This window comes from Callithrix jacchus, chromosome 9, assembly GCF_049354715.1.
Source record: "Callithrix jacchus isolate 240 chromosome 9, calJac240_pri, whole genome shotgun sequence".
NCBI classification, from domain to species: domain Eukaryota; kingdom Metazoa; phylum Chordata; class Mammalia; order Primates; family Cebidae; genus Callithrix; species Callithrix jacchus.
This window is the reverse complement of record NC_133510.1, coordinates 133,543,340-133,566,217: the sequence shown is the minus strand read 5'-3', so window position 1 is coordinate 133,566,217 and position 22,878 is coordinate 133,543,340. Positions and strand designations below refer to the sequence as shown.

The 22,878-nt window shown below is 42.4% G+C and overlaps 1 protein-coding gene across 14 annotated transcripts in view; it reads right to left on the bottom strand.

Moving 5' to 3' along the window:
* Positions 1–22,878, bottom strand: part of PIWIL1 (piwi like RNA-mediated gene silencing 1) — a 76,906-nt gene that overhangs the window by 21,160 nt on the left and 32,868 nt on the right. For 9 of the 14 annotated variants that reach the window (XM_054239138.2, XM_054239133.2, XM_054239134.2 and 6 more), the window contains exon 20: positions 20,174–20,321. In XM_054239138.2, the coding sequence (XP_054095113.2) occupies positions 20,174–20,321 (148 nt within the window). Of the gene's footprint in view, positions 1–18,856; positions 20,017–20,173; positions 20,322–22,878 lie in introns of those variants that run through there. The other 5 variants (XM_017976505.4, XM_078337771.1, XM_078337773.1 and 2 more) reach the window with 1 other exon arrangement.

The following is a 22,878-nucleotide window of genomic DNA, read 5'->3' as shown; positions in this document are numbered from 1 at the left end:
GTGACACTTTCTGTCTTCACAGGTTAGTCTAAAAGTCGAAGAGCAAATTATACAAAGTCCTCAAAGAACAGAAACGATTTCCTCTTCCAGTGAAATGGCTTCAACCCTTCCTCCCGCTTGCTTCTAAGGAAGTGAGTGCCTGCCCGACCTCCATGTTACTGTCCATTTGCCTCTGCTGCTCCCACTCCCCCGCCACAGAAAACAAGTGATTCTCTCCATTCACAATGACCTCCCCATTCTCACCCTGACCTGGAAAGGCACAATTTTCATTGAACAACCAACAACTATACCTAAATTCTTAATTTTCTGTTATGACTTGCCTATGTATATTCAAAATGAGAAACTTTTTTTGTCAAATTTTGTTTTGCAGTTACTTCTCATTCACATCAACATTTTTCTATTGTCTTGCTAACACTTTTCAAATAGTGCTTTTAACTATTTGCTTAAACTAGAACACAAAACTCCTGCCAAGTGAGCTTTACTGTATTTTCTTATTCTCGAAAATTATTTAAAGCTGCACTTGAAAAAAAATATGCAAAAAGCTCCAACTTTCCAGAAACTTCTATTGTACTTTTTTCTGTGGCCCCAAGGTAAAGGCAGTCTGGCAGTGATGAACTTGTTCTTGGGAAAAGTTCTGCTAAATAAGCTTGTTTGCAGGGATATTGGCAAAGACTAGAACTCACTCAGTGGAAGCTTTTGGGAAAAGAAAGAAAACTACATTTAAAGCCTCATTCATATTAAAAGAAAGAAGAGATACCTCTAAAAAATTTTAATTTTGAAAAGAAAAGCATTTTATGTGAAGTGCTCTTTCATATGGGTAAAAGAAAAGGACACAGCTAGCCCCTGGCCAGTTCTGTGCACCTCCACGTGCAAGCTCATGGGGGCAGCCTGACTTCGGGCCCTGGTACTGCCAGCCTGGCCGCACCCCTTCCTGCAGCCCCACTCACCACAGAGAACTGATGCCTGGGACTACCACACAGCACACAGAGCTTATGTTAGAGCAGTAACAACCAGTCTCTAAAAGAGAAGACGAATTAATACAGGAACGCAAAAGAAATCCAGCCCTATCTGGAAAGCACTCCCTGGAGCAGGAGGAGCTATGCACAGACTGCTGAGAAGGCCCAGGCAGAGGGTTTCCACCTACACACATGGGAGGGGCCTGCTCCACCTTTAGAACCTCACCCCAAAGATACCAATAAGGAATCTGCAAAATACACACAGTAGACATAACATGTCCCACTTCACTCGCTGAAGAAATAAAAATAATGCAAAACTGTTCTACTCCAAAGTTACCGAAAATCCAAATGTGAAACCGCTGCTACTGGGGAGGATGTGGGCCCCCGCTGTGGGGCTGCAGTCTCCCGTGTGTCTTAGGCACTTGGCCAAGTGACTTTCTGGGGCCTTGAATGTGTTTATGTCCTTTAACTGGACCTCATTTCTAGGAATCCAACTGAGGATATCCAGGCAAGGAGAACTAAGAAATGTATCACATTTATAATAGCAAAAAGTGATAAATTCACAAAAAACATCCCATAGCGGTCTAGTGGAATAAAAGCGATTCACAACATGAAATACTTAAAAGGTAACTGACACATGACTGTGACAACGGTGCCTGGGGGAAAGGTTCTACTGGTCACAGGCCCCCTCACGAGCAGCGTCTCTGTTAAGGTGCCAGGACCCCTTCTGCGTGCCCCACTGGTGCCGCAGGTGGCCCATCTGCACCTCATCCCTCTCTGGCCTTTTTCCATTTTCTGAGGCTCAGACCCTCTCTGCTCGCCTGGCCTCATCTACCACAGCTGCCGTCTGCCTCCAGCCTTGCTACCATTCTGCATTTCACAACCCCAATTCCATTCAGTTAGCAGAGTGATAAGAAGATACATGTAAATATAAAATTGAAAATAACGAAGGTTGTTACTAGTCCTTCTTAAGAGCATTCTCTGGACAAACGGGTTAAACAAGAACGCTGCCTTTTCATAGCATTTGATGAACAGTCACCAAAGCAGCCGCCGCTAATTTTCCAGTAAAATCCTTGTAGAGACTGCTGGACTCATGTCAGGTTTGGGGAATAACCTCCACATGCTGTGAGGTGAGAGGGGAGAGTGCAAGGCTCCAGCGAGAAACCGCAGCACTGTCTCACCTGCCTTGTTACTGAAACGGATTGGAGTCGTCCGAAGGCAGGTGGTCTCACCTTCGCGAGAACCCAGGGCTCAGGGCTCGGCAGTCCTTCCTCTCTCTCAGGCCCAAGTGCTGCTGCTTCTCTCCCCATCCAAATCAGTGACTCCCGAGGGACTTAGCAGGAAGCAGGGAGAGAACAGTGAGATGCAGGCTCCCATTCCAGGGACACAGCCCTGGAGTGCACACTCCACAGGTGTGGGGAAAGACAGGGGGACCCCTGGGGCCAGCACCTGCTGGGACTGTGATTTTCCACACGTGCCAGTGCACAGGGAACCACACAGGGAAGGCAAGAGGCTTCAGAGCAGCAAGACAGGTACCAGGTTAACTTGTGCAGGCACTGGTCCTGGAGAAGCAGCTGCCCAGCAGGAGAGAGAGCCAGCTGGCCAGGGCAGCCCACTGGGCTAGCCCAGTTACAGCTGGGCTACATATAGCCCTCGCCTGCTTGAGGGGAGAGAAAGAAAATGACAAAAAGAAAGGGAGGGAGGGAGGGAGGGAGGGAGGGAGGGAGGGGAAGAGGAGCAGAAGGAGAGGGAACAGACTAAACAAGGGCTATGACAGATGGTCTCAGAATAAGGGGCAGGAAACAAGACATGAGACCCTTGTGTCAGGGGCAGAAGTCACGTCCAGAAGCAATATGAGTGTAACTGGTGCCAGCTGCCCAAGCTCTAATTCTGAAGGCGCAAAGTGAACGAGACCAGGTGATGCCACACGCGCAGGTGGCTGAATTAGAGCATGGAAACCTGGGCTGAGGGACCACCAAGTTCTTTATAATGGGCGGTAACCTTGTCTGACTTTTGCCCTGAAGCGAGATGTTATGTTTATGACCCTGGCCTGTAAGCGTGCCTGCTCTCTGCTCCGGAGGGAGACACATCTCTACCTTCTGGGGCCGCCTGCTGTACAAACCTCCTCACAAAGATCATCTGGACAAAGGGAGTCAGTACTGCTTCTCACGAGACGTGCAGAAACACAGGAGACAAGTGGACAACTGTCTCACAGCACTATTGTCAAATGTATTACATTTCAAAACCTGGAAATGAAGACAAAAAAGATGAAAATACCTATTCTATCTGCAGTACTAAGGGTACGAAGCTGAGTAACAGAAAAAACTTGTTACAAAACTAAATACTAATCACGGTGCTAGTGAGATCACAAAATCACAACTAAGCTTGGTTACTATTTTTAAAAACTTGGGGTTCATGTTAGGAGCCCTGGTTTCCGACAACGTGGTAAATTAACCCTGGCTACTAAGTGGAAGTTAAACTATCCAATGGCAGTAATTTCAAAATTAAAACAAAACAAAACAAAACACTTCTAAAGAACTGTGGATCAGCTCTCTAGAGAGAGAGAGAGAGCTGAATTACAACGGGAACACGACAAACATGCAGGCAAAGCAATGCTTCAAGAGAAATTTATAACTTTAAATATACTAGAAAAGACAGACTAATTACGACATTAGAAAGATAAGATAACTGAAGAAAAGAGATACAGAGTAGAAGCCAACGAGATGGAAGAAACGACAATACCAAGTTGATATGAGTTAACTCTGAACGAATACATCTGGAAAGATCACAACAAACAAAGCATGAATCATACTTTTAACTTAAAAAAAGAGCATCATACAGCCGAGTTTGTAAAGATGAAGTATTATCAATTTTCTATTAATACATCAGAAAACTCAGAAAAAATAGACAAATACCGGGAAAAAGTGTAAAATAATGAAACTGGTTAATAAAAAATTGAAAGCTTAAGAAAATAACTACAAATGAAACCAAAGTAACAGTTCAAATTATTTCCACAAGAAAAACTTAAGGCCTAGTTTAACAAAAAGAATCCTACCAAATACTCAGAGCATCCCAATCTTACATAAATCCTTCCAGAATTTGAAAAGACAGCATCCTTCAAGACATTTTAAGGGCAGTGTACACCTGGATACAAAACCAAAGATAGTAAGAAAATGAAAAATTATAAGCCCATTGGACTTTTGTTTGCTAACATAATGTTAGAGCCAATGGCATATTAAAAAAAAAAACCAAGTTAGTTTATCTCAGGAATACAAGATTTAATCTGAGAAAATCTTAAACTAACATGAACTGTGTTAACAGAAGATAAAAATATGATCATCTCAATAGATATAGAAAAACTAATAAAACTCAACATAAATGCCTTTGAAAACCCTTAGAAAACTGTAAATGATTAGAAAGAAACCCTGTTAACCTGGTAAAAGGTGTTTATAAAAATCCTATAATGGACATAATCTTAAATGGGGCCAAGTGAATAAAGTGGAAGCATAAAGACTGGAAGGAAGAAAACAGCACCATTGTTTGCAGAGTATACAACTGCCTACATAGAAAACACAAAGTAATGCAGGCACATCGTTACAAATAAACGCAAAGAAGCCAGATGTAAGCTCAGTTCTAAAAAGCTCAATTACATACACTTTTCAAATTAGAAAACGTAGTCTTTAAAAGAAAAACATTTACAATGGCAACTCTAGAAGCACTTAGGAGAGTAAATCAAACAAAAATGTACAATAGCAGTACATAGAAAATTATGCAACTTTATGATGAAAGACATTTTAAAAACTCAAATGGGATAAGCCATTTGGAGGATGGTAAAACCTAAAATCATAAAGATTGTTTGTTCTCCCAATATATTTCTATAGATTCTATGCAATGTAATAACATCTTCAATCTTTCATGAATGGAATAAATAAATTCTAAAAGTCATGAGATCATAAAGGAACATGTCCTGCCAGACATCAGGATGTAGGGTGGTAATTAAAACAATGAGGTGCTGACACTGTGCCAGATGCACCCACCAATGACAGATGGCCCTGAACATTTATGGGGCTTTCATGTGTGAGGTTAAATGACAGAGCAGTGGGAAAGAAGAAGCCAGGCAAGGTGGTGCATGCCTGGAGTTCCAGCAACTCAGGGGGCTGAGGCAGGAGGATCGCCTGAGCCTAGGAGTTTGAGGCTGCAGTGAACTATGATTGTGCCATTGCAGTCTAGCCTGGGTGACAGAGCTAGACTTGTAAAAACAAAAAGATGGCACTCTTCAGGAAAGGGAGGTGGAGGTGAAAAATGACCATTCCACATGGAGAAAAGGGAAACTGTACCCTTGTTTTAGACCATACAAAAATCTTGATCTAAAGGTTTGAAGTTTTAAACTTCTGGTAGAAAATATAGATGAACATATATATATCTGACTTTGGGTTAGAGCAAAAATTTTAGAACAGAAAACTCTGCCTATAAAAGAAAAACTGGCAAATTTGGACAAGAATATGTTGTGAATTTTATTAAGTTCAAAAGCAACTAAAAATAAATAGTACATTTGCTAAAACTTTCTCCACAGGCAAGGGAATGATAATTTCAACAGTGTCCACTGTGGGAGCAGAGAGGTCAGGACACAAGAAGCGGGTGGCGTGTGTGGGTGAATGGTCACTACTGCCAGTGTTTAGTTCCGGGACTGGGAGACCGGCTCAAAGGGGCTTATTACTAAGGGAAATTATTTCTGTATTATCGTTTCCTTATTAAGGAAAATAAAAGATATGCAGGGGTCCATGATAAACTCTTGTTAAACAAGGATTATCACTGCTCCAGTTCTGAGCATCTCTGCCTTTTTAAAAGTAAAACTGAAGAGAGAAGTAAATGATATACTTATTCCCGTCTAACTTCTCCCACGGCATCCAAGTAGGAGGATCGGAGAGAACGTCTGAACCAAACTACATCATTCCCAAAGCACAGCATAAGCGGCACTGCCAGGGGTCAGGTCTGCTGAGAGACCTGCACATGGAGATTCAGAAGGACACCCAGCAAGGAGCTGCAGAAAGTTTCATTTGAAAAACAGACATGTATTAACATATATAAGTAAAGGACTGATACGTTTTTAAGGCCAGATTTGCAACTTAAACATCATTTCAGTCACTTGGTAAAAAGAGCATAAATTTTGATAGGCCTAAATTTAAAACTGGAGGGAAAGGAGGAGAAGTAAGATTTTCAACAGCTTCAATACCCAGTTCCTGAAGTTTTTGGACGTTGTTTTATCAAGAAAGTCCTGAGTCACATGGATTTAAGTGCAAGTGTCAAAATAACGAACATGGCTGTTTTACCTTAAAATCTCAAGACACTCTTCGAACTGATCCAGAAACTTGAAAGAATGGTTCTTACTACCTCTGAATGCGCACACGCTGCCCCGAAGTGTTGAACATGACACATCTGCAGTCAGTGACCCATCTGTAAACCCTTCACTTATGTGCATCTTCAGGAAAGCAGGTTAAACTGCATCATATGTTAAAGCAGAACTGGCATTAAGTTAAAAATATGTTTGAGTGTTTTCTCTCACAGCTAAGTAGTTCATCATTTTAAAGAGTTATTAAAATCAGGCATCTGATGAATGAAAGCAGCCCAGAAAATGAGCTGGAACAAAGTCTTAAAAAACCCACGTAAGGATTTTTAAAAATCATGATTTCAATAGGAGCTCATGGTAATGTGTCAACAATGAAGAACGCACTTTAAAAGACCATTTTGAATTACACAAAACACTTTGCATTCCATCAAGTTATAAGCTTTAACAAACCTTCTGAAAATACATTTGCTGCACTGTGGACAAGCTGGTAAAGTGAGCAGAAATCTTTTAAAGTAACTGGCATTCTTTCTCATCACCAAGCCAACTAATTACATACCTCATTCCCTATGGAAAAGAAAAACTCATCGTTCATTAAAAGCAAAGAGTAGAAAGCCCTACAGTACACAAATCAGAACAGTATATTATGGTGTGTGGAAGACGGGAGAAAACAGCAATTTTATCAAAAAAGAGAAGTTGCGTGTGTTGTTTTGGGGTATTTCCTCTAAAATATCTTCCCCTTTCTCTAAAATATTTCCGATATGGAAACTGGAAAATGGAGCTGATAATAAAGCAAAGAATAAACACCTTCAAGATGAGCTCTGTCAGATATTTTGCTTTTAAAAGAAGTCATCAGTTTAGTGTCTCCTCTCAGGAAGGGAATATGCTGGGAGGCATTAGAGGACAAGACTGTTAGTTTTTCTATGACCAGGGTTAAAAGATGAGAACACATCATAGTTTTCCTTCCCTGTCCTTTCGTGGCCAAGCTTGTATAACACCACAAAGCAATCCAGCAGTTCTGGAATCCAGCTGGGCGTCCCAGCTACCATTTTGTATGGTAATCAAGGTCCTGACTTTCAACTTCTTGACCCTTAAAGGCAGAGGTGGCATTCAACATGTTATTTACATGTTCTTGTTGCTTTATGGGCCAACATCGTATTGTGCCATTTGAAGCAGGGCAGCACTGCAGCACTGATCGTGCCAGTAAAGCAAGCCTAGTGTCTGACTTCTCTTAAAATCTGGGCAAACTGGAAACTGAACCAGATTTCATTAATCACAAATATAAAATGTGTGGCTTATTCTTCCCCAAATGAGGTTTCCTGAACATAATGGAAATGGCCATTTCAGCAAAACAAAGTGCTAAAAGGACAGCAGTTAATGTCCCTTCCACACACATCTCTCTGAGGGTTACTCTCTTCATTCACTTATGTATCAACTGATCCACTGGATTCTACTGCAAGTCTAATAGTGTTCACCGAAAAGACACTTATCAAAGGGAAAATAAAAGTCAGGAACTACCAACATTTCTAGCAGTGGAGGAACAGTAGAGTATGGAATATTTGTAGTTCGGAAGACTATGCACTCATTAAGACAGAGGCATGTCATGACACAAGAGGCGTTCATGATAATTTTATATGAAATAGCAAGTTATAAAATAGTATGATCAAGTTTCTGTACACACAGAAATATGCATCTATAGAATAAAACAAGGGGGGTCAAAAGAATGCTGTTTCTTCAGAATGACAGAGACTTGTGTTTTATTTTGCATTTGTAGTTCCAGAAATTTCTACAGTGAAGCGTGACTTCTGTAACATGCCTCACCACAGGCTAAATACTTTAACAAAAATTACGTAAAGTTTGAAAACCACACGATGGGCTTCTAAGAACCAGACAAGGGCTGGTCTATTTAGTACTTGGTGCCTCTGTGTTTTTTGTCTTGGGTACATGTATTCAAAAAGTGCCCCAATTTGGGGCAGAAGGTGGGGATTTGCTGAGGCTCACATACTCTCTGGGCTGTGCTACCACCAGGGAATCTGCAGACGATCCTGACTGCACAGCCCCATCATTATTCTAGAGGGAAGGCAGGGACATTTTACCTTTGCTTTTCTGCAGGCAGATGATAGCACTTCAGGTTCCACCACAAAGGTGCAGCTAGCTATTCAATCCCTAGGTAATCCAAGTGGATTTGAGGTAACTAGGAGTTCTAACAGCAAACCAAACAGCTTTGGTTCTGATGATTCTTTGTCTCAGGAGTAAAAGCTTCCTCCAATTCTCATAGGGAACACGTCTCCTCAATTTGTATTCTAGGCCAGCTATTGCCTGCAGGCCCTGGTCAAATTAAATTGTCCCTCATGAGATGGTCTCACCCTGGGCATATGCTCTTGGTGGAACTCAATTTGTACAAGAGAAATGCAAATCTGTTTATGCTTCTCCAATTCAATAAAACCTGGAAGACGTGCTATGGGTTAATTCAATTAAGAATTCTTCACACTGCCTAGAAGTAAAGTAACCAGAGTAAGCCACAGTAAGTCTTCATGGGCCAATAGTAAAACCTTGGTATATTAAAGTTGCACAGTCTGGAACTGATAAAACTCGCAATCCATCTTGTTGAGTAATCACGGAAAAGAGAATTTCATTTACACCTAATTTGAGAAAGTTGCGAAAGTACATTTTAAACGAGTATTTAACCTAACCAACTATGTGCAAGCTTCCTTACTATTTCAGCTTTCCAAAAAACTGTACCACTGGAATTGGTTTAAAAAATAAAAGCATACTTAACTCGGGCTTTCTGTAATCTTTGACTGAAACTATGTAGAATTTAAGGCAAAAATTCAACCCAGTCTGTGGCCAATATAACAATTAAACAGTATAAACCTTGGCAGGGGAGATGGGATTAAGGTAAGGGGGAGAGAAGAGAGAGACATTGAAACTGGTTAGTAGCTTCAGCACTACAGAAATGATGAAGACACCTGATTCTATAAACGATTTACTGAGGAATCCTGAAAAGCCTAACAAAGTTATTACTCAAAAAATTATTTTTCTTTTCATTGTGGCAGTTTGGAAATGCAGACAATGGGTTATGGTGATGACAAATCCACCTGGCCAGCACGTGGCTCTGGAGCTTCACATCAGAAGCTGCTGTGGGCACAGGCACAGACCATGGTGGCCCAGGCCCCTAAGCAGGGTGGTGTAGTCAGAAAGAGGGTCGGGGAATTTTTTTTTGAAGTATTTAGCTTGCAGAGGCAGCATTGAGGAAAACCCAGCAGTTCGCAGGTCCAGGCCTACCAGACCCGGAGGCAGCGAGAAGACTCAGGAGCACGACACATGCCTTAGGAGCTGCAAGTGGATTAACCGCGTTGGGACTCAAGGTCCACAGGGGAAGTGACCACTGGAGATGTAGGTTGATCCAGACCAGGAAGGGCATGATGGGCCTTGCTAATAAATTTTAATTCTCCATAGGCAGTAACTTTACCTAAACACCAGACACCTCACTTCTACCTTCAATTGCTGCCATACCCAAGTGCCACCTAACCTGCTTTTTAAAAAGAAGATTCTCTTTGCAAAAGACCTATCTGATAAAGTCATGTTATCTCAGCTATACAAAGAACTCTTACAACTCAACAATGAGACAACAGCCTGATGAAAAAAGGGGCCAAAGACCTTAATGGATACCTGACCACAGAAGGTGCAGAGATGGCAAGTGTGCGTAGGAAACAATGCTCTACCTCATGTGTCCTCAGGGCACTGCAAAGTAAAATGACAGTGTGACACTGTTACACTCCTATTAGAATGGCCAAAACCCAGAACAATGACAGCAGCAAATGCTGGGGATGATGTGAATGAAGAGGAACTCTCATTCCTTACTGATGGGAATGCGAAATGGCATAGCCATTCTGAAAGACAGGCAGTTTCCTCCAAAACTAAACATATTCTTACCTTACTGAACACACTGCCTGGTATTTACCCAGAGGAGTTCAAAAGGTGTATCCACACGGAGATGTTTATGGCAGTCTTATTCATACTTGCCGAAACTCGGAAGCAATCGAGATGACTCCTTCAGGAGGTGAATGGATAAATGAATTGGTACATCCAAATAATGGAATATTACTCAGTGCCAAAAAGAAATGAGCCACCAAGCCACAAAGACGTGGAGGAATCTTAAATGCACATTAGCAAGAGAGAAGCCGATCTGAGAAAGTTACATATCAAATGGTCCCGAATGTAAGACATCTGTAAAAGGCAAAACTATGGAGACAGTGAGAACACGAGCGGCTACGACAGGGTGGAGGGGAGGGAGAAATGAAAAGGCACAGCACAGGGTAGTGTTAAGGCCACGAAAGGACTCTGTCATCCCGTGATGGTGAACACATACGTGATACATTTGTCCAGATCCACAGACTGTCCAATAAAGGACTGTCATCCAAAATACGCAAAGGGAAGGGCACAGGCCTTCTCTCAAACTTGGTGGTAGCTCCAGGAGTGAGCCCTCACGTGATCCATGGACTTGGGGTAGTCATGATGTCAGCGTGGTTCTCAAGTGTAACAAGGAAACCACTCTGGGTCAGGGGAAGGGGAAGGATATGTTGACAGCAGGAGGCTAGGCCCACTTGGGTGAGGGGAACACATGGAAACTACCTTCTACTCAATTTTACTGTGAACTTAAAGCTTCTCTAAAAAATAAAGTCTAGTTAAAAAAGAAAGCTCACTGGATTTGCTTATGAGTTCTACCTAAGGCCTATTTTGTTTGGGTTTGTTAGAATGAAACGATGAGCAAATGGTGCAGATGCAAGACACCCCAACACCAACAGACTTTCTTCTGCACACAATCAGCAGTAACGTAACTGAAAGCAAAGAAAGTCCTCAACACACGACTCTGTTATTGAATGCCCTTTCACCTTGCATACAATCTTCAGTCAGCTTCCACTTTTTGGGGACAATAACACAGGGCAACTGGAATCTAGACAAGCATAAAAAAGCATGTGACACATGAAATCAGCTAACAACACGCCTTCCAATCAGTCACACTAATTTGGTGTCATCCTTAAATGTAAATCATCTAGTTTCTCCTTACTCAACCTATGCAATTTTTTTCCAAGGAAAAGGGATATTCCACAGAGTTCTTTACCTTTCCCCTCCACCTTTACACCTTAGAGGTCTTCTTGGTTCCACAGCCCCAGCAATTTCCCCTTCTTTACTTCTAGGCAGGATGAAACCAGGTTTATAATCTTGGTCTTTTTCCCAGTTTGAAATCAGTAGTAAAAATACAAAAGTAAAAACTGGGGGAGAGGTTGCTAGAACATATGCAAATGTTTGAAATGAGTAGTAAAAATACAAAAGTAAAACTGGGGGAGAGGTTGCTAGAACATATGCAAATCAAACAATGGTTACTACTTGGATGGGAACTGGGATTAGGGAGTTGAAGGATGTGTCAAGGAAGCACTTTTGTTTGTTCCATGTGGTTTGAATTTCAATAAGAAAAAAAAATTATACAATGCTTTTATTTGACAAATGTTTGAGTGTCTGCTATGTGCCAAATAAATTTCAAAAGAATGAAGAAAATAGGCATTATTTATAGGTACCAGTACCAGGTACAAATGAAGTCAACTGCCAAACTTACATTAAAAGAAGTCTCTCTCACTCTCTAGCAAATTAAACAGCTAAGGAAGGTTTTTCTTTCTTGCAAATGCCATTCCACATATCATCTAGTAAGCACTGCAAGTCAGAATACAAATCAAGAACTCTGGCAGCCTTTCTTGACCATTCCATGTCCAACCCTGCGTGAAGCACATCCAAGCGTAGGAAGTGCTGAGTGTGAAGTCTTCACCAGATGGTCCCCCATCACCAGACTTTCAGATTCAATTGTACAAACATCTTCTCTCTGAATGACACTTCACAAAACAGCAAGCCAGAAACTGGGGAAATATTCACAATGTACATCTACAACAAAAGAGTTGTATCCAGAATACCATAAACAACTTTTATAACTCAATAAAATACTTTAAAAATGTGCAAGAGATTTGAAGAGACATTTCGTAAAAGATGTAAGAGTGGCCAAGAGTAAACAAAAGGATGCTCAGTATCATTACTCACCAGGGAGCTGCCAGTAACAACCCGCAAGATAAGGAAGGTGAGATTACACACCCACGCGATGACTAAAATTAAAACACATGAATCCTGGTGAGGATGTGCAGCAAGGAAATCTCACACATTGGAAAGAAAAAGGGAAAAGGGCATAAATACTTAGAAAACAGCTTGTTAGCTTTTCACGAAGTGCAGATATGCTTCCCAAATAAATCCAGCAATTCGACATCTGTGTATCAGCCAGAGAAGTGAAAACATACATCCCACACAAAATTCTCAACAGAAATTTTCATAGTAGCTTACTATACTAGCTAAAGACTGGAAACATCCAGAATCCCCACTGATTGATGATGAATAAAGAAATGATGACCTAATCATACAGTGGAATACCACCCAGCAAACAAACCGCTTACACAGATACACAGACTCTGCTTTAAAACGCCAGGCAGACCAAAAGAAGCCAGACACAAGAGTACATGCTCCATGGTTCTCCACGTGAGATTCCAGAGCTGGCAGAGGCAGGTCACGCTACATCTGGTCCAGGTGGGAAGGGCTGCTTGCAAAGGGGCAAGAAGGAACCTTTGTGGGAAGAAGGGCATAGACATTCTCTAGAGCTTGATGGTGGATATACCATATCCAGGGGTATATACGTTTGTCAACTCATGATACTGGGCTCATTTACTTTAGCTAAATAAATTATACCTCAATAGAGTTGATTTAAATCAAAACCAATGACATGTAAGTTGGGTCAGGGAGAATGGCATTAAAGTGTTGGAAGATTCTTGCACTGTCCAGAAAGAAGGTACCTACACCACTGCTGCTGTCCGCTTGAGAGGGCCTGGGACTGAATGGGAGGGGGTGGCCTCTGATGGAAGGCAAAAGCAAGCACGTCAGTAGGCCAGATGCAGCCCCCAGGCCCCAGACCAGGGGCAAAGTGCCCACTTATGCTAAGGCAGCCAGGCCCTGCCATAGCTGAGGCTGCAGGGCCTCACCAAAGGGCTCCTTTCCTGCCTCCATCACACACTGGCATTGCGCTTATGCCATGTGGGTGGGGACATGGTCAGGATGGATTGGACCTATTCCTCCAGGCACCCAGGAAGAAAACCACCCAAGGCCAGCAGAGCAGCTGGTGTCCGAATGCAGCCAGAGGCTGAGATTGAGTCCAGATTTCTCGAAAGCTGGGTTGCTTTGTGTCTGTCCGGATGGTCCCTGCCTGGTGTATCTTACACCCAGGTTTTCCCAGCCCGGGGGAGAGTTCTAAACATATCCATGCCCAGATCTCCATCTGAGACTCTTCTGTGAACTGCATGTGCACTGGTGTTAGGGGTGGTTGAAGCTGAAGCTAAGGATTAGCTAAGCTAATCCTACCCCAAGGACTGAGGCCCCCTGCTGGGGCAGAGTCCTTCAACTTTCATATGCACAGGAAACACTAGGGGCTATTGTTCTGAGTTATAGATGGCATTATTCATCTGTCCCTTCAACTAATACCTGAGAACCTGCTATATTCTAGGGATCATCTAAACTGGGAAGAGAGAAGTGAACAAACCACTGGAGAATCATGGCCCTCAAGGGGCTCACCATCTAGTGAGAGAAAAGGCAAGCTAGGCACTGTGCTAGCAAATGACACCAGTGAAGGTGGGAGGAGAGGAGAAGGGTAGGTCTCTAGGCTGCACGGTGGTCAGAGAAGCCTTCACTGCGCTGGTGCCATTTCAGCCCAGACCTGAAGGAGCCCATGGGAACCTGGGCTCCAAGCATGGCAGGCAGAGGAATCCAGGCAGAGGCCCTAAGGCAGGAGGAGAACTGAGTCTCCTATGAGAAGCCTACATAGGAGAAGACACGACATGGGAGCCTGGCAAGGACTCTGTGTTCCTGAGGTGGGGACCCATAGTGGTACTGTAAGCAGATGTGCAACTTCCTCACTTTGACTACTTTGCTGAAAATAGACCAGAGTCGGAGCAAAGGCAAAAGCAGAGACATGGGTTTGGATGGCTCGGCCGACAGAATAGTGGATGGGTACTCACGTTTTGAAGGTGAAGCTGATAAACTTCACTGAGGAATCCAAGTGTGAGATAAGAGATGACTCCAGGATGGCCCAGGTTTCTGGCCTGAAGGAACATTTGGAAGGATGGAGTTCTGATTTACTGAGCTGGAACAGGGCTACAGGAAATGACCATTTAACTCTGAGCATACTGAGACACCAGAGGCTGTCAAATGTGGTCTGGAGACCCCTGGGAATCTCAGACTGTTCTGAGGTTCTGTGAAATCAAAATTATTTTGATGTTACTGAGTGGTCACTTTTCTTTTTCACTCTAACTCTCCCCTAAGCATACAGTGTTTTCCAGAGGCTACATGACGTGTGCTGACAGTATCATTCTGACAATGGAATATGCACATGCACATTTTTAGATGTTTTAATTTTTAATATGGTAATTACAAACAGATATAATTTACACAAACAAAATCTGTGTCCTCAGTAATCTGAGTGCCAGGCAGTTCCAAGACCAAGAAGTTTGAGCAGCATTGTGCTGGACACTCAACGGGAGATGCCTAGGAGACAGCTGATGATGAGTGTGGAGTTCAGAGAGGAAGCTGGGCCTGGAGATGTGCTCTGGGAAGCATCTTCATGGAAATGAGTCATGAATGAAATCACCATAGGAGGAAGAGCAGAAAGAGTTATCATGGCAGAGTCTGAACGCATGCCAACACGTAGGCCTTAGGGAGACCAGGAAGAACCAGTGAGAGAGAAGGAAGAGGCTGGTGTGGGGAGCCAAGAGTGTGTGGCCAGCCTGAGAAGAAACAGGCCGGTCCTGGAAGCCAGGCAGAGGATGTTTCCAGTAGAGAGGGACACCATGCCAGGCATGCAACAGGTCTGGCTGGAGGAGGGCCAGGAATTGAGCAGCTGGCACTGTGGAGGGCTTGGTGAGAACACTGGATTCAAGAGAGGATGGGGAGGAGAGAACTCCAGACAACACGGGAGTTTAGAGGGAGGGAGAGAAATGGAACAGTAGTTGAGGGGCAGTGGGTCCCACAAGGCTCTTATTTTTTAACATAAAAAAATGACACCAGTTTTGGAGGCTGTTGGGAATGAATAGGAAAGGAAAAACACTGAAGCAGGAAAACAAGGAGAGATGAGATTCCAGAATAACATCCTGCAACAGTGAGTGTCACGTGCCCGAGTGGGTGGGGTATGCTCTGGCCGGGCACACAGAGAGGCCGCCACGCCAGGCTGCAGAGCAGACGTGGTTCACTTGGGAGCTGGTGAAGCTCTGCCTGGATTTTTACTGAGAGGCAGCAGCTGAGAATGGACTTGGACTTCACTGGGGTGTTTTAGCCAAGAATGAGAACAAAAGCACCACTGGACAATATGAGCAAGATAGGAGCTCCGATCGGTGAGGAGGACTCTGAGCCCGGGGAGCACCAAGTGGCAAAGGGATGGGGAGCAGCTGACACGATCTGAGCAAAGTAGATTCAAAGCCCAGTGGTTCCTTTTTTTGGAGGGGTTAGAGTGTATGGAAGTACCAATGAGGAGCAAGGACACCCACTTCACCCTCCAGATCTCGCTGGACGAGAAGTATAGGAGGGACAAAGGCAGCCTTGTGAGTGTCCTGGGAGAAAGCCAGGTTTGTTCAAGGGAGCTGAAGAGAAACTGCCCCCTAAGAGAATCAACTCCAGAGGATACAGGAGAAGCTGAGGAGCAGGGGATGGTGTCAACAATGGGACTGCAAGGAGCTCCTCAGAGATGAGTCTGAAATAGGAGGGAAGAACTGCAGCTCTGGGCTTTTAAGAATGCGGGATGAGGGCATGCCATTGGTCATGAGGTCCCCAGGCATGGGGGTGGGGAGGCTGCAACTGGTGAGGGCAGAGCGCTGGGCTCAGCAGCTTAGAGTTCTAGGTGCCCACTTGACTTCTGGCAGCATGGGGTGCTTGAAGGGGCAGCTTAACTCAGAGTGTAGAGGCCATGGGGCCTCCTGTGAATGGCAGCCTAGAGCCAGGGATCATCTTACTCCAAGTGCACTAACTCCCTCCTGGCTACTCTTGCAAGTTTTATTTTAGTTTCTCTATTGTCGACAATAGAGTTTTAAAATCACTGGGTAGTAATAATGAACATAAAGAAAACTAAACCTCGCTTCTGGAATCTTGTATCCAAATGACAATACCAATTACACAAACTTTAATTTTTACTTAAAAATATACAGAATATCTGAAGACTTATATTATAGCATCAGAATGACACTCATGCTGAAAACATTCTATTTGACTCTGAGGAGAGAGCCAGAGGTGTCCCTTTGTGTAAGCAGCAGGTTCAGATGACTCTGAAAACCTGCTATGGGATTTAGGGAACACATGTAAAATTGCTAAATAGAAAGCGTCCATGAATGTCACACTTTTGGATTTTGAGGGAAAAATCCTGCATACCCAGAAAAGAGTTGACAGATTTCCTATAGGGATGCACTTTTGGTGACCCACACAGCAAATCCCTGGTGTTCCTTCAGGAACCACCAGGTAGACTGGTCAGACGAAATTTTGGGAAGGGAGAGCCTGAGGTTGGTGTATTTTTTTTTTTTTTTTAGAGACGGGATCTCCCTATGTTGCCCAGGCTGGAGTGCAGTGGCTATTCACAGGCGCAATCCCACTACTAATGAGCACGGGAGTTTTGACCTGCTCCATTTCCGACCTGGGCCAGTTCACCCCTCCTTAGGCAACCTGGTAGTCCCCTGCTCCCAGGAGGTCACCATATTGATGCCGAACTTAGTGTGGACACCTGATCGGCATAGCGCACTGTAGCCCAGAACTCCTGGGCTCAAGTGATCCTCCCACCTCAGCCTCCTGAGTAGCTGGGACTACAGGCACCCACCACCACGCTCGGCGAGGTCGGTGTATTTTTAATACTAAAGCTTTTAGACGTCCCACGCAGATAGGCACATCCCATTTGAAAGAAGAAATCAGGATTTCACTGGGTCTCTGCTTTGTTCTTTGTGACTGCTGCAATGAATTCCCTGACAGTGCTCCATGTACTCGGCATGGCTCAGGCATCAACCTAGACTCTGTCACCTCATGCAGAAAGTCTATCTGATAAAAACCACAGCAGAGGCATAACCAAGACAGATGTTAAAGAGATCCCTTTCAACTGGCATTTGCCAAAAGCCCCTGGGAAATAACCTGGGCTCTCCCCTTAGAGTTTGGAACCCACTCAGTGTTATTACAAAGCAAACCAGGTGATGTCTAACAGATTATTACATTTGGGAAGCATTACCTAGGATGATGAAAAAGCCAATCAGTACCCCTTTCCTGGCTTAAAATATTCAGCAGGCTTTCTGTCCCTTTCAACTAAGTCTTTCTTGATATAGTGAGGGTCTTTGGACAACGGCAACTTTTCCAGAATTACCACATTTACCAATTTTTCATGGTTCTAAAGACATTAAAGTTTTTTCAACTTTAAGGCAGAGCTTAAAACCTGCTAAGAACGAGCTTTCAATGATTTAAGTGACTAGCCACAAAAATCCATAAATAAAAATTAACACCTCAAATTAATCTTTTCCAGCTGTAAGATTAGACTTCCTTATATTCCTTAGTGCTAAAACAGCCTTAAGCAACTTCTATCATTGAAGTGTTTGTCTGTGGCATGCTTCTGAAAGGTCACACTCTCCTGTGTTTCTTTTCTTCTAATGCTTAGAAATTGAAGAGGTTAAGGAACCCGGGCTACTCACCCAGAACAACGTTAACAGTTATTAGCTCTAAGAACTAGAAGGAAAATGAAATAGTTTTCATTCATAACAGGTTAATGAGGCTAAATCCAGAATGAGGCCTTGTGCAGTAAAGGTAAGACAGATAACTTGACTGATCTGCATTAGTCTAAGTTACAGTTCCAGGGACTTGCGTTCTGTCACTTGAGCTTTTACATTCATTACATTTGTAAGCAATGTTTAATGGTGTTCCCATGACTTACAGTAATTCATTAATTTCAAGTCTTCTCTTTGCAAAAGTTCCTGAGAATTCCTATAAATATGCAGATATAATAAAACTACAATTACCAACATCACAATGCCGTAGACTTCTTAGTCTGCACTTCCTTATAAGCTATGGATACCTGTTCTTAAGGTGGCAGCATTTCCTTACAAAATTTTACTCTGACATTTTTTAAAGTTCATATGTGACACTATTAGAGCGTTTTTATTTTTTTTTTGAGACGGAGTCTCTCTCTGTTGCCCAGGCTGGAGTGCAGTGGCACAATCTCGGCTCACTGCAACCTCTGTCTCCCAGTAGCAAGTGATTCTCCTGCCTCAGCCTCCCAAGTAGCTGGGATTGCAGGCCTGTGCCATCACACCTGGCTATTTTGTATTTTTAGTAGAGACGGGGTTTCACCATGTTTGTCAGGCTCACTGAGCTTTTATGAATGCAACTGTATGCAGTTTTAAGTTAGATGAAAAGAAAATGCACATCTTTCAGTAAAATAAGAATTACACTGTTCTTCAAATAAGGTAACAATCACATCAATTTTATTTTATAACAAATAGAATCATATCTCAGTTCCAAAACCAAATAAATAGTAATGTTAATATACAGATTACTACTGACCTTTTTTTTTGTTGAAGATTCTTAAAATGTTTCTTTGGACAATTTAAAATTTTTCAACCTTTTTTTTACTCCCATGTGAGCCCCCACCAAATAAAAATTAAGCATATTTTCTCCTGTATCTGTGTATAGGTTATATACCAGTAGCTTTTTTTTTTTTTTTTTGAGATGGAGTTTCGCTCTTGTTACCCAGGCTGGAGTACAATGGTGCAATCTTGGCTCACCGCAACCTCCGCCTCCTGGGTTCAGGCAATTCTCCTGCCTCAGCCTCCTGAGTAGCTGGGATTACAGGCACGCACCACAATGCCTGACTAATTTTTTGTATTTTTAGTAGAGACGGGGTTTCACCATGTTGACCAGGATGGTCTTGATCTGTTGACCTTGTGATCCACCCACCTCGGCCTCCCAAAGTGCTGGGATAACAGGCTTGAGCCACCACGCCCAGCCCAGTAGCTTTTATCTTTAAGACATCAGATGAAACCTATGATTGTAGTGAGCATCCTACTTTATGCCTCTTATCTTCTTTAAATTCAAAATAGGTGTTTCAAAAATAAAGTTAATACAGGTTTACAAGTAGGACTTGCTCACTCCTGAAAGTACTTTTAAGTAAATCCCCAAACACATTTCAAATACTCTCAGAGAGTCTGTTTATACTACAAAGTATCTTATCCGCATTTGTTCAAAATATACAAAAAAATCCTCACAAAATATCTACGAGAAACAAACAAGATAAAATATAAAATCTTAATTTTTACCTATGTAAACAATAAAATAAGGAAGCCAGTGAATAGCAATGTTAGAAATAAAACTCTAGATCTCTTAATTCCCTTCCCAAGTTTCATCTAGAAAGATAACAGTTAAAAAAAAAAAAATAAAGGCTTAAGAAAATCCCAAAGTTATAATTTCAAAAAGAAAAAGCCGCGACATCTTTTCTTCTTCTGCAGGTTAGAGGTAGTAAAGGCGGTTTGACAGTGACAGATTTGGCTCTCTGTGAATACTCTGGCCAACAAGAAAAGCCAGCTTGTGGGCGTACTGGCAAGGAGCAGGAACGCGAATGACACCCTTTAGTGGAAGGAAGAAAAGGTTCTATTACTCTAGGTTAGCCTCTTTCCATCGCAAATCTTAGTATTAACCCTGAAAGCCTTTTAAGCCACAGCTATTTCATTTTGAAAAGTGACTCTCCTTCACTCGCTAAACATCAACAAGTGGAAACACTTACTGGCCAGTTATAATAGATGTGACACAGCTTGTAAGTCAACCGCTGTATGTGATCTGGCTTCAGGCCGCTGCTGTCATAGATGACGTTGTAATGTGTGGGAGAAACACTACCACTTCTCACAGCCTGGCTCACAATAAAAAAATCGTACCTGGAATTACAGAAAACACACAGATGTACTGAAAACTAAAATTAGGATGTTTCCACTTTCTTAACAGTGAAGAGCTCTGTACCTCTTTTCACTGTAAGTTACTACGGTAACCTCATCTCTTCTCATGATGTAACGGGCTTCCTTCAACTCCAGGAACGAGATAGTCATGAACCATTTGTGACTGCTTGTGTGTGAAAGTAGTTTATCATAAACACTATGATTTAGATTTTAAATACCTGTCATGATGCCTCCAAGCACAACCTAGCCTTTGACACGGCTGCTAGTAACTATGGCATATGTGGCTAGTTCTTGCTTTCCACCACACCCAAGCACTGTGACTGAGCCATCAGACTCCAGAAGCACGACCTGTGGGGCGATGAGCAAGTCTAGCAAAGTATGTCAGGGGTTACTCCCCAGACATACTTCTTACTGTGGAACCTTTTCCCCTCTTGCTGTTCCCATTGTTATTTAACAAAAATATAATGAATTTTGATCCCCAGGAATTAAATACAAATCTTTACGAGGAAGGGAACGTGGAAGAATATAAACGAGTATCGGACCAAATAGAAGAACAAAACCAAGTGCTGCCATCCTTTGGGAATTGGTTCCACGACCTCCTGAGGATACTAAAACCCTTGGATGCCTAGGTCCCTAACATAAAATGATGCTGTCTTTACATAAGCTATGCACATCCTCCCATATACTTTAAAGTACCATCTTGATACTTTAAAAGATTATCGATAATACCTAATACAATGCAAGTACTATGTACATAGTTGTTTCACTGTATTGTTTAAGGAATAATGACAAGAGAAAAATCTGCACATGCTCGGTACAGACTTTTTTCCAAATATCTTTGATCTGAGCTTGGTGGACTCCACAGTTGCAGAACCTACAGGTAAAGAGGGCTGCCTGTAGTACAAATATGAAGGAACACACATTAGATTTTGTTTTCATTTTCTTGGTACCAATAAAATACCAATCCAGAGATATTGTAATTTGACCCAATAAAGATTTAGGAAATTAACCCTGAAATTTCTTATGCCCATCAAAGCTAGCAAAATCAAAAAAGCAGAACTGATCTACAACAGACTGTACACTTACTTTTTCAAAGAACGAGGAGTTACCAAATGTTAAATGACTTGTTCGAAAAGAACAGAGAAATTCTGCCAGGGCTGGAATGCAAGCCTTCGTTCCCAGCTTAGGAACAAACCATTTGCAGTTCTGGTGATTAGAGATGACTTTGGTGCTCTCAATTGCAACAAAAGCCAAAATTGACAAATGGGATCTAATTAAACTAAATCTGCACAGCAAAAGAAACTATCATCAGAGTGAACAGACAATCTACAGAGTGGGAGAAAATTTTTGCAATCTATCCATCTGACAAAGATCTAATACCCAGAGTCTACAAGGAATGCAAGCAAATTTACAAGAAAAAAACCCATTAAAAACTGGGCAAAGAGCAAGAACAGACACTTCTCAAAAAGAAGACATTTATGTGGCCAAAAAACATGCGAAAATGCTCAACATCACTCATCATTAGAGAAATGCAAATCAAAACCAAAATGAGACACCATCTCACACCAGTCAGAATGATGATTATGAAAAAGTCAAGAAATAACAGATGGCAAGGCTGTGGAGAAACAGGAACGCTTTCACACTGCTGGTGGGAGTGTGTGTTAGTTCAATCATTGTGGAAAACAGTGTGGCAATTCCTCAAAGACCTGGAACCAGAAAAACCATTTGACCCAGCAATCCCATTACTGGGCATATACCCAAAGAAATATAAATAATTCTGTTATAAAGATACAGGCATGTGTATGTTCATGCAGCACTATTCACAATAGCAAAGACATGGAACCAACCCAAATGCCTATTAATGAGACATGGGATAAAGAAAATGTGGTACATCTACACCATGGAATACTATGCAGACATAAAAAGGAATAAGATCATGTCCTTTGCAGGGATATAGATGAAGCTGGAAGCTGTTATCCTCAGCAAACTAACGCAGGAACAGAAAACCAAACACTGCATGTTCTTGATTATAACCAGAAGCTGAACAATGAGAACACATGAACATGGAGGGGAGCCACACACATTGGGGCCTGTTGGAGGGCAAGAGAGAGGGAGAGCATGAGGACAAATAGCTAACGCATGTGAGGCTTAACACCTAGGTGATGGGTTGATAAATGTGGTAAAGCACCATGGCACATGTTCACCTATGTGGTAAACCTGCACATCCTGCACATGTACCTCAGAACTTTAAAAAAAGTGGGCTTCTCCAGGTGTCTGAATAGCATTAGCAGTTGCTAAGTTTTAATAACATCTACTAAAAACTAGTGACAGTTTTTACACTTCATAATTCAACTGGGATTTTACCCAGTTTGTTTCAGGCAGTTACTGTCTTCAGGCCAACATCACAGCTGGGCTTTGGTATTCAGAGTAGTAGTAATGTTAGAAAGCGTTGGGGGTCATTTTGAATGGTGAAAGAGAATCCTGCAGAAATGAGTTTACTATGTCAATATCTTAGCCTTGTTTTCTCTTTCTAGCCCAT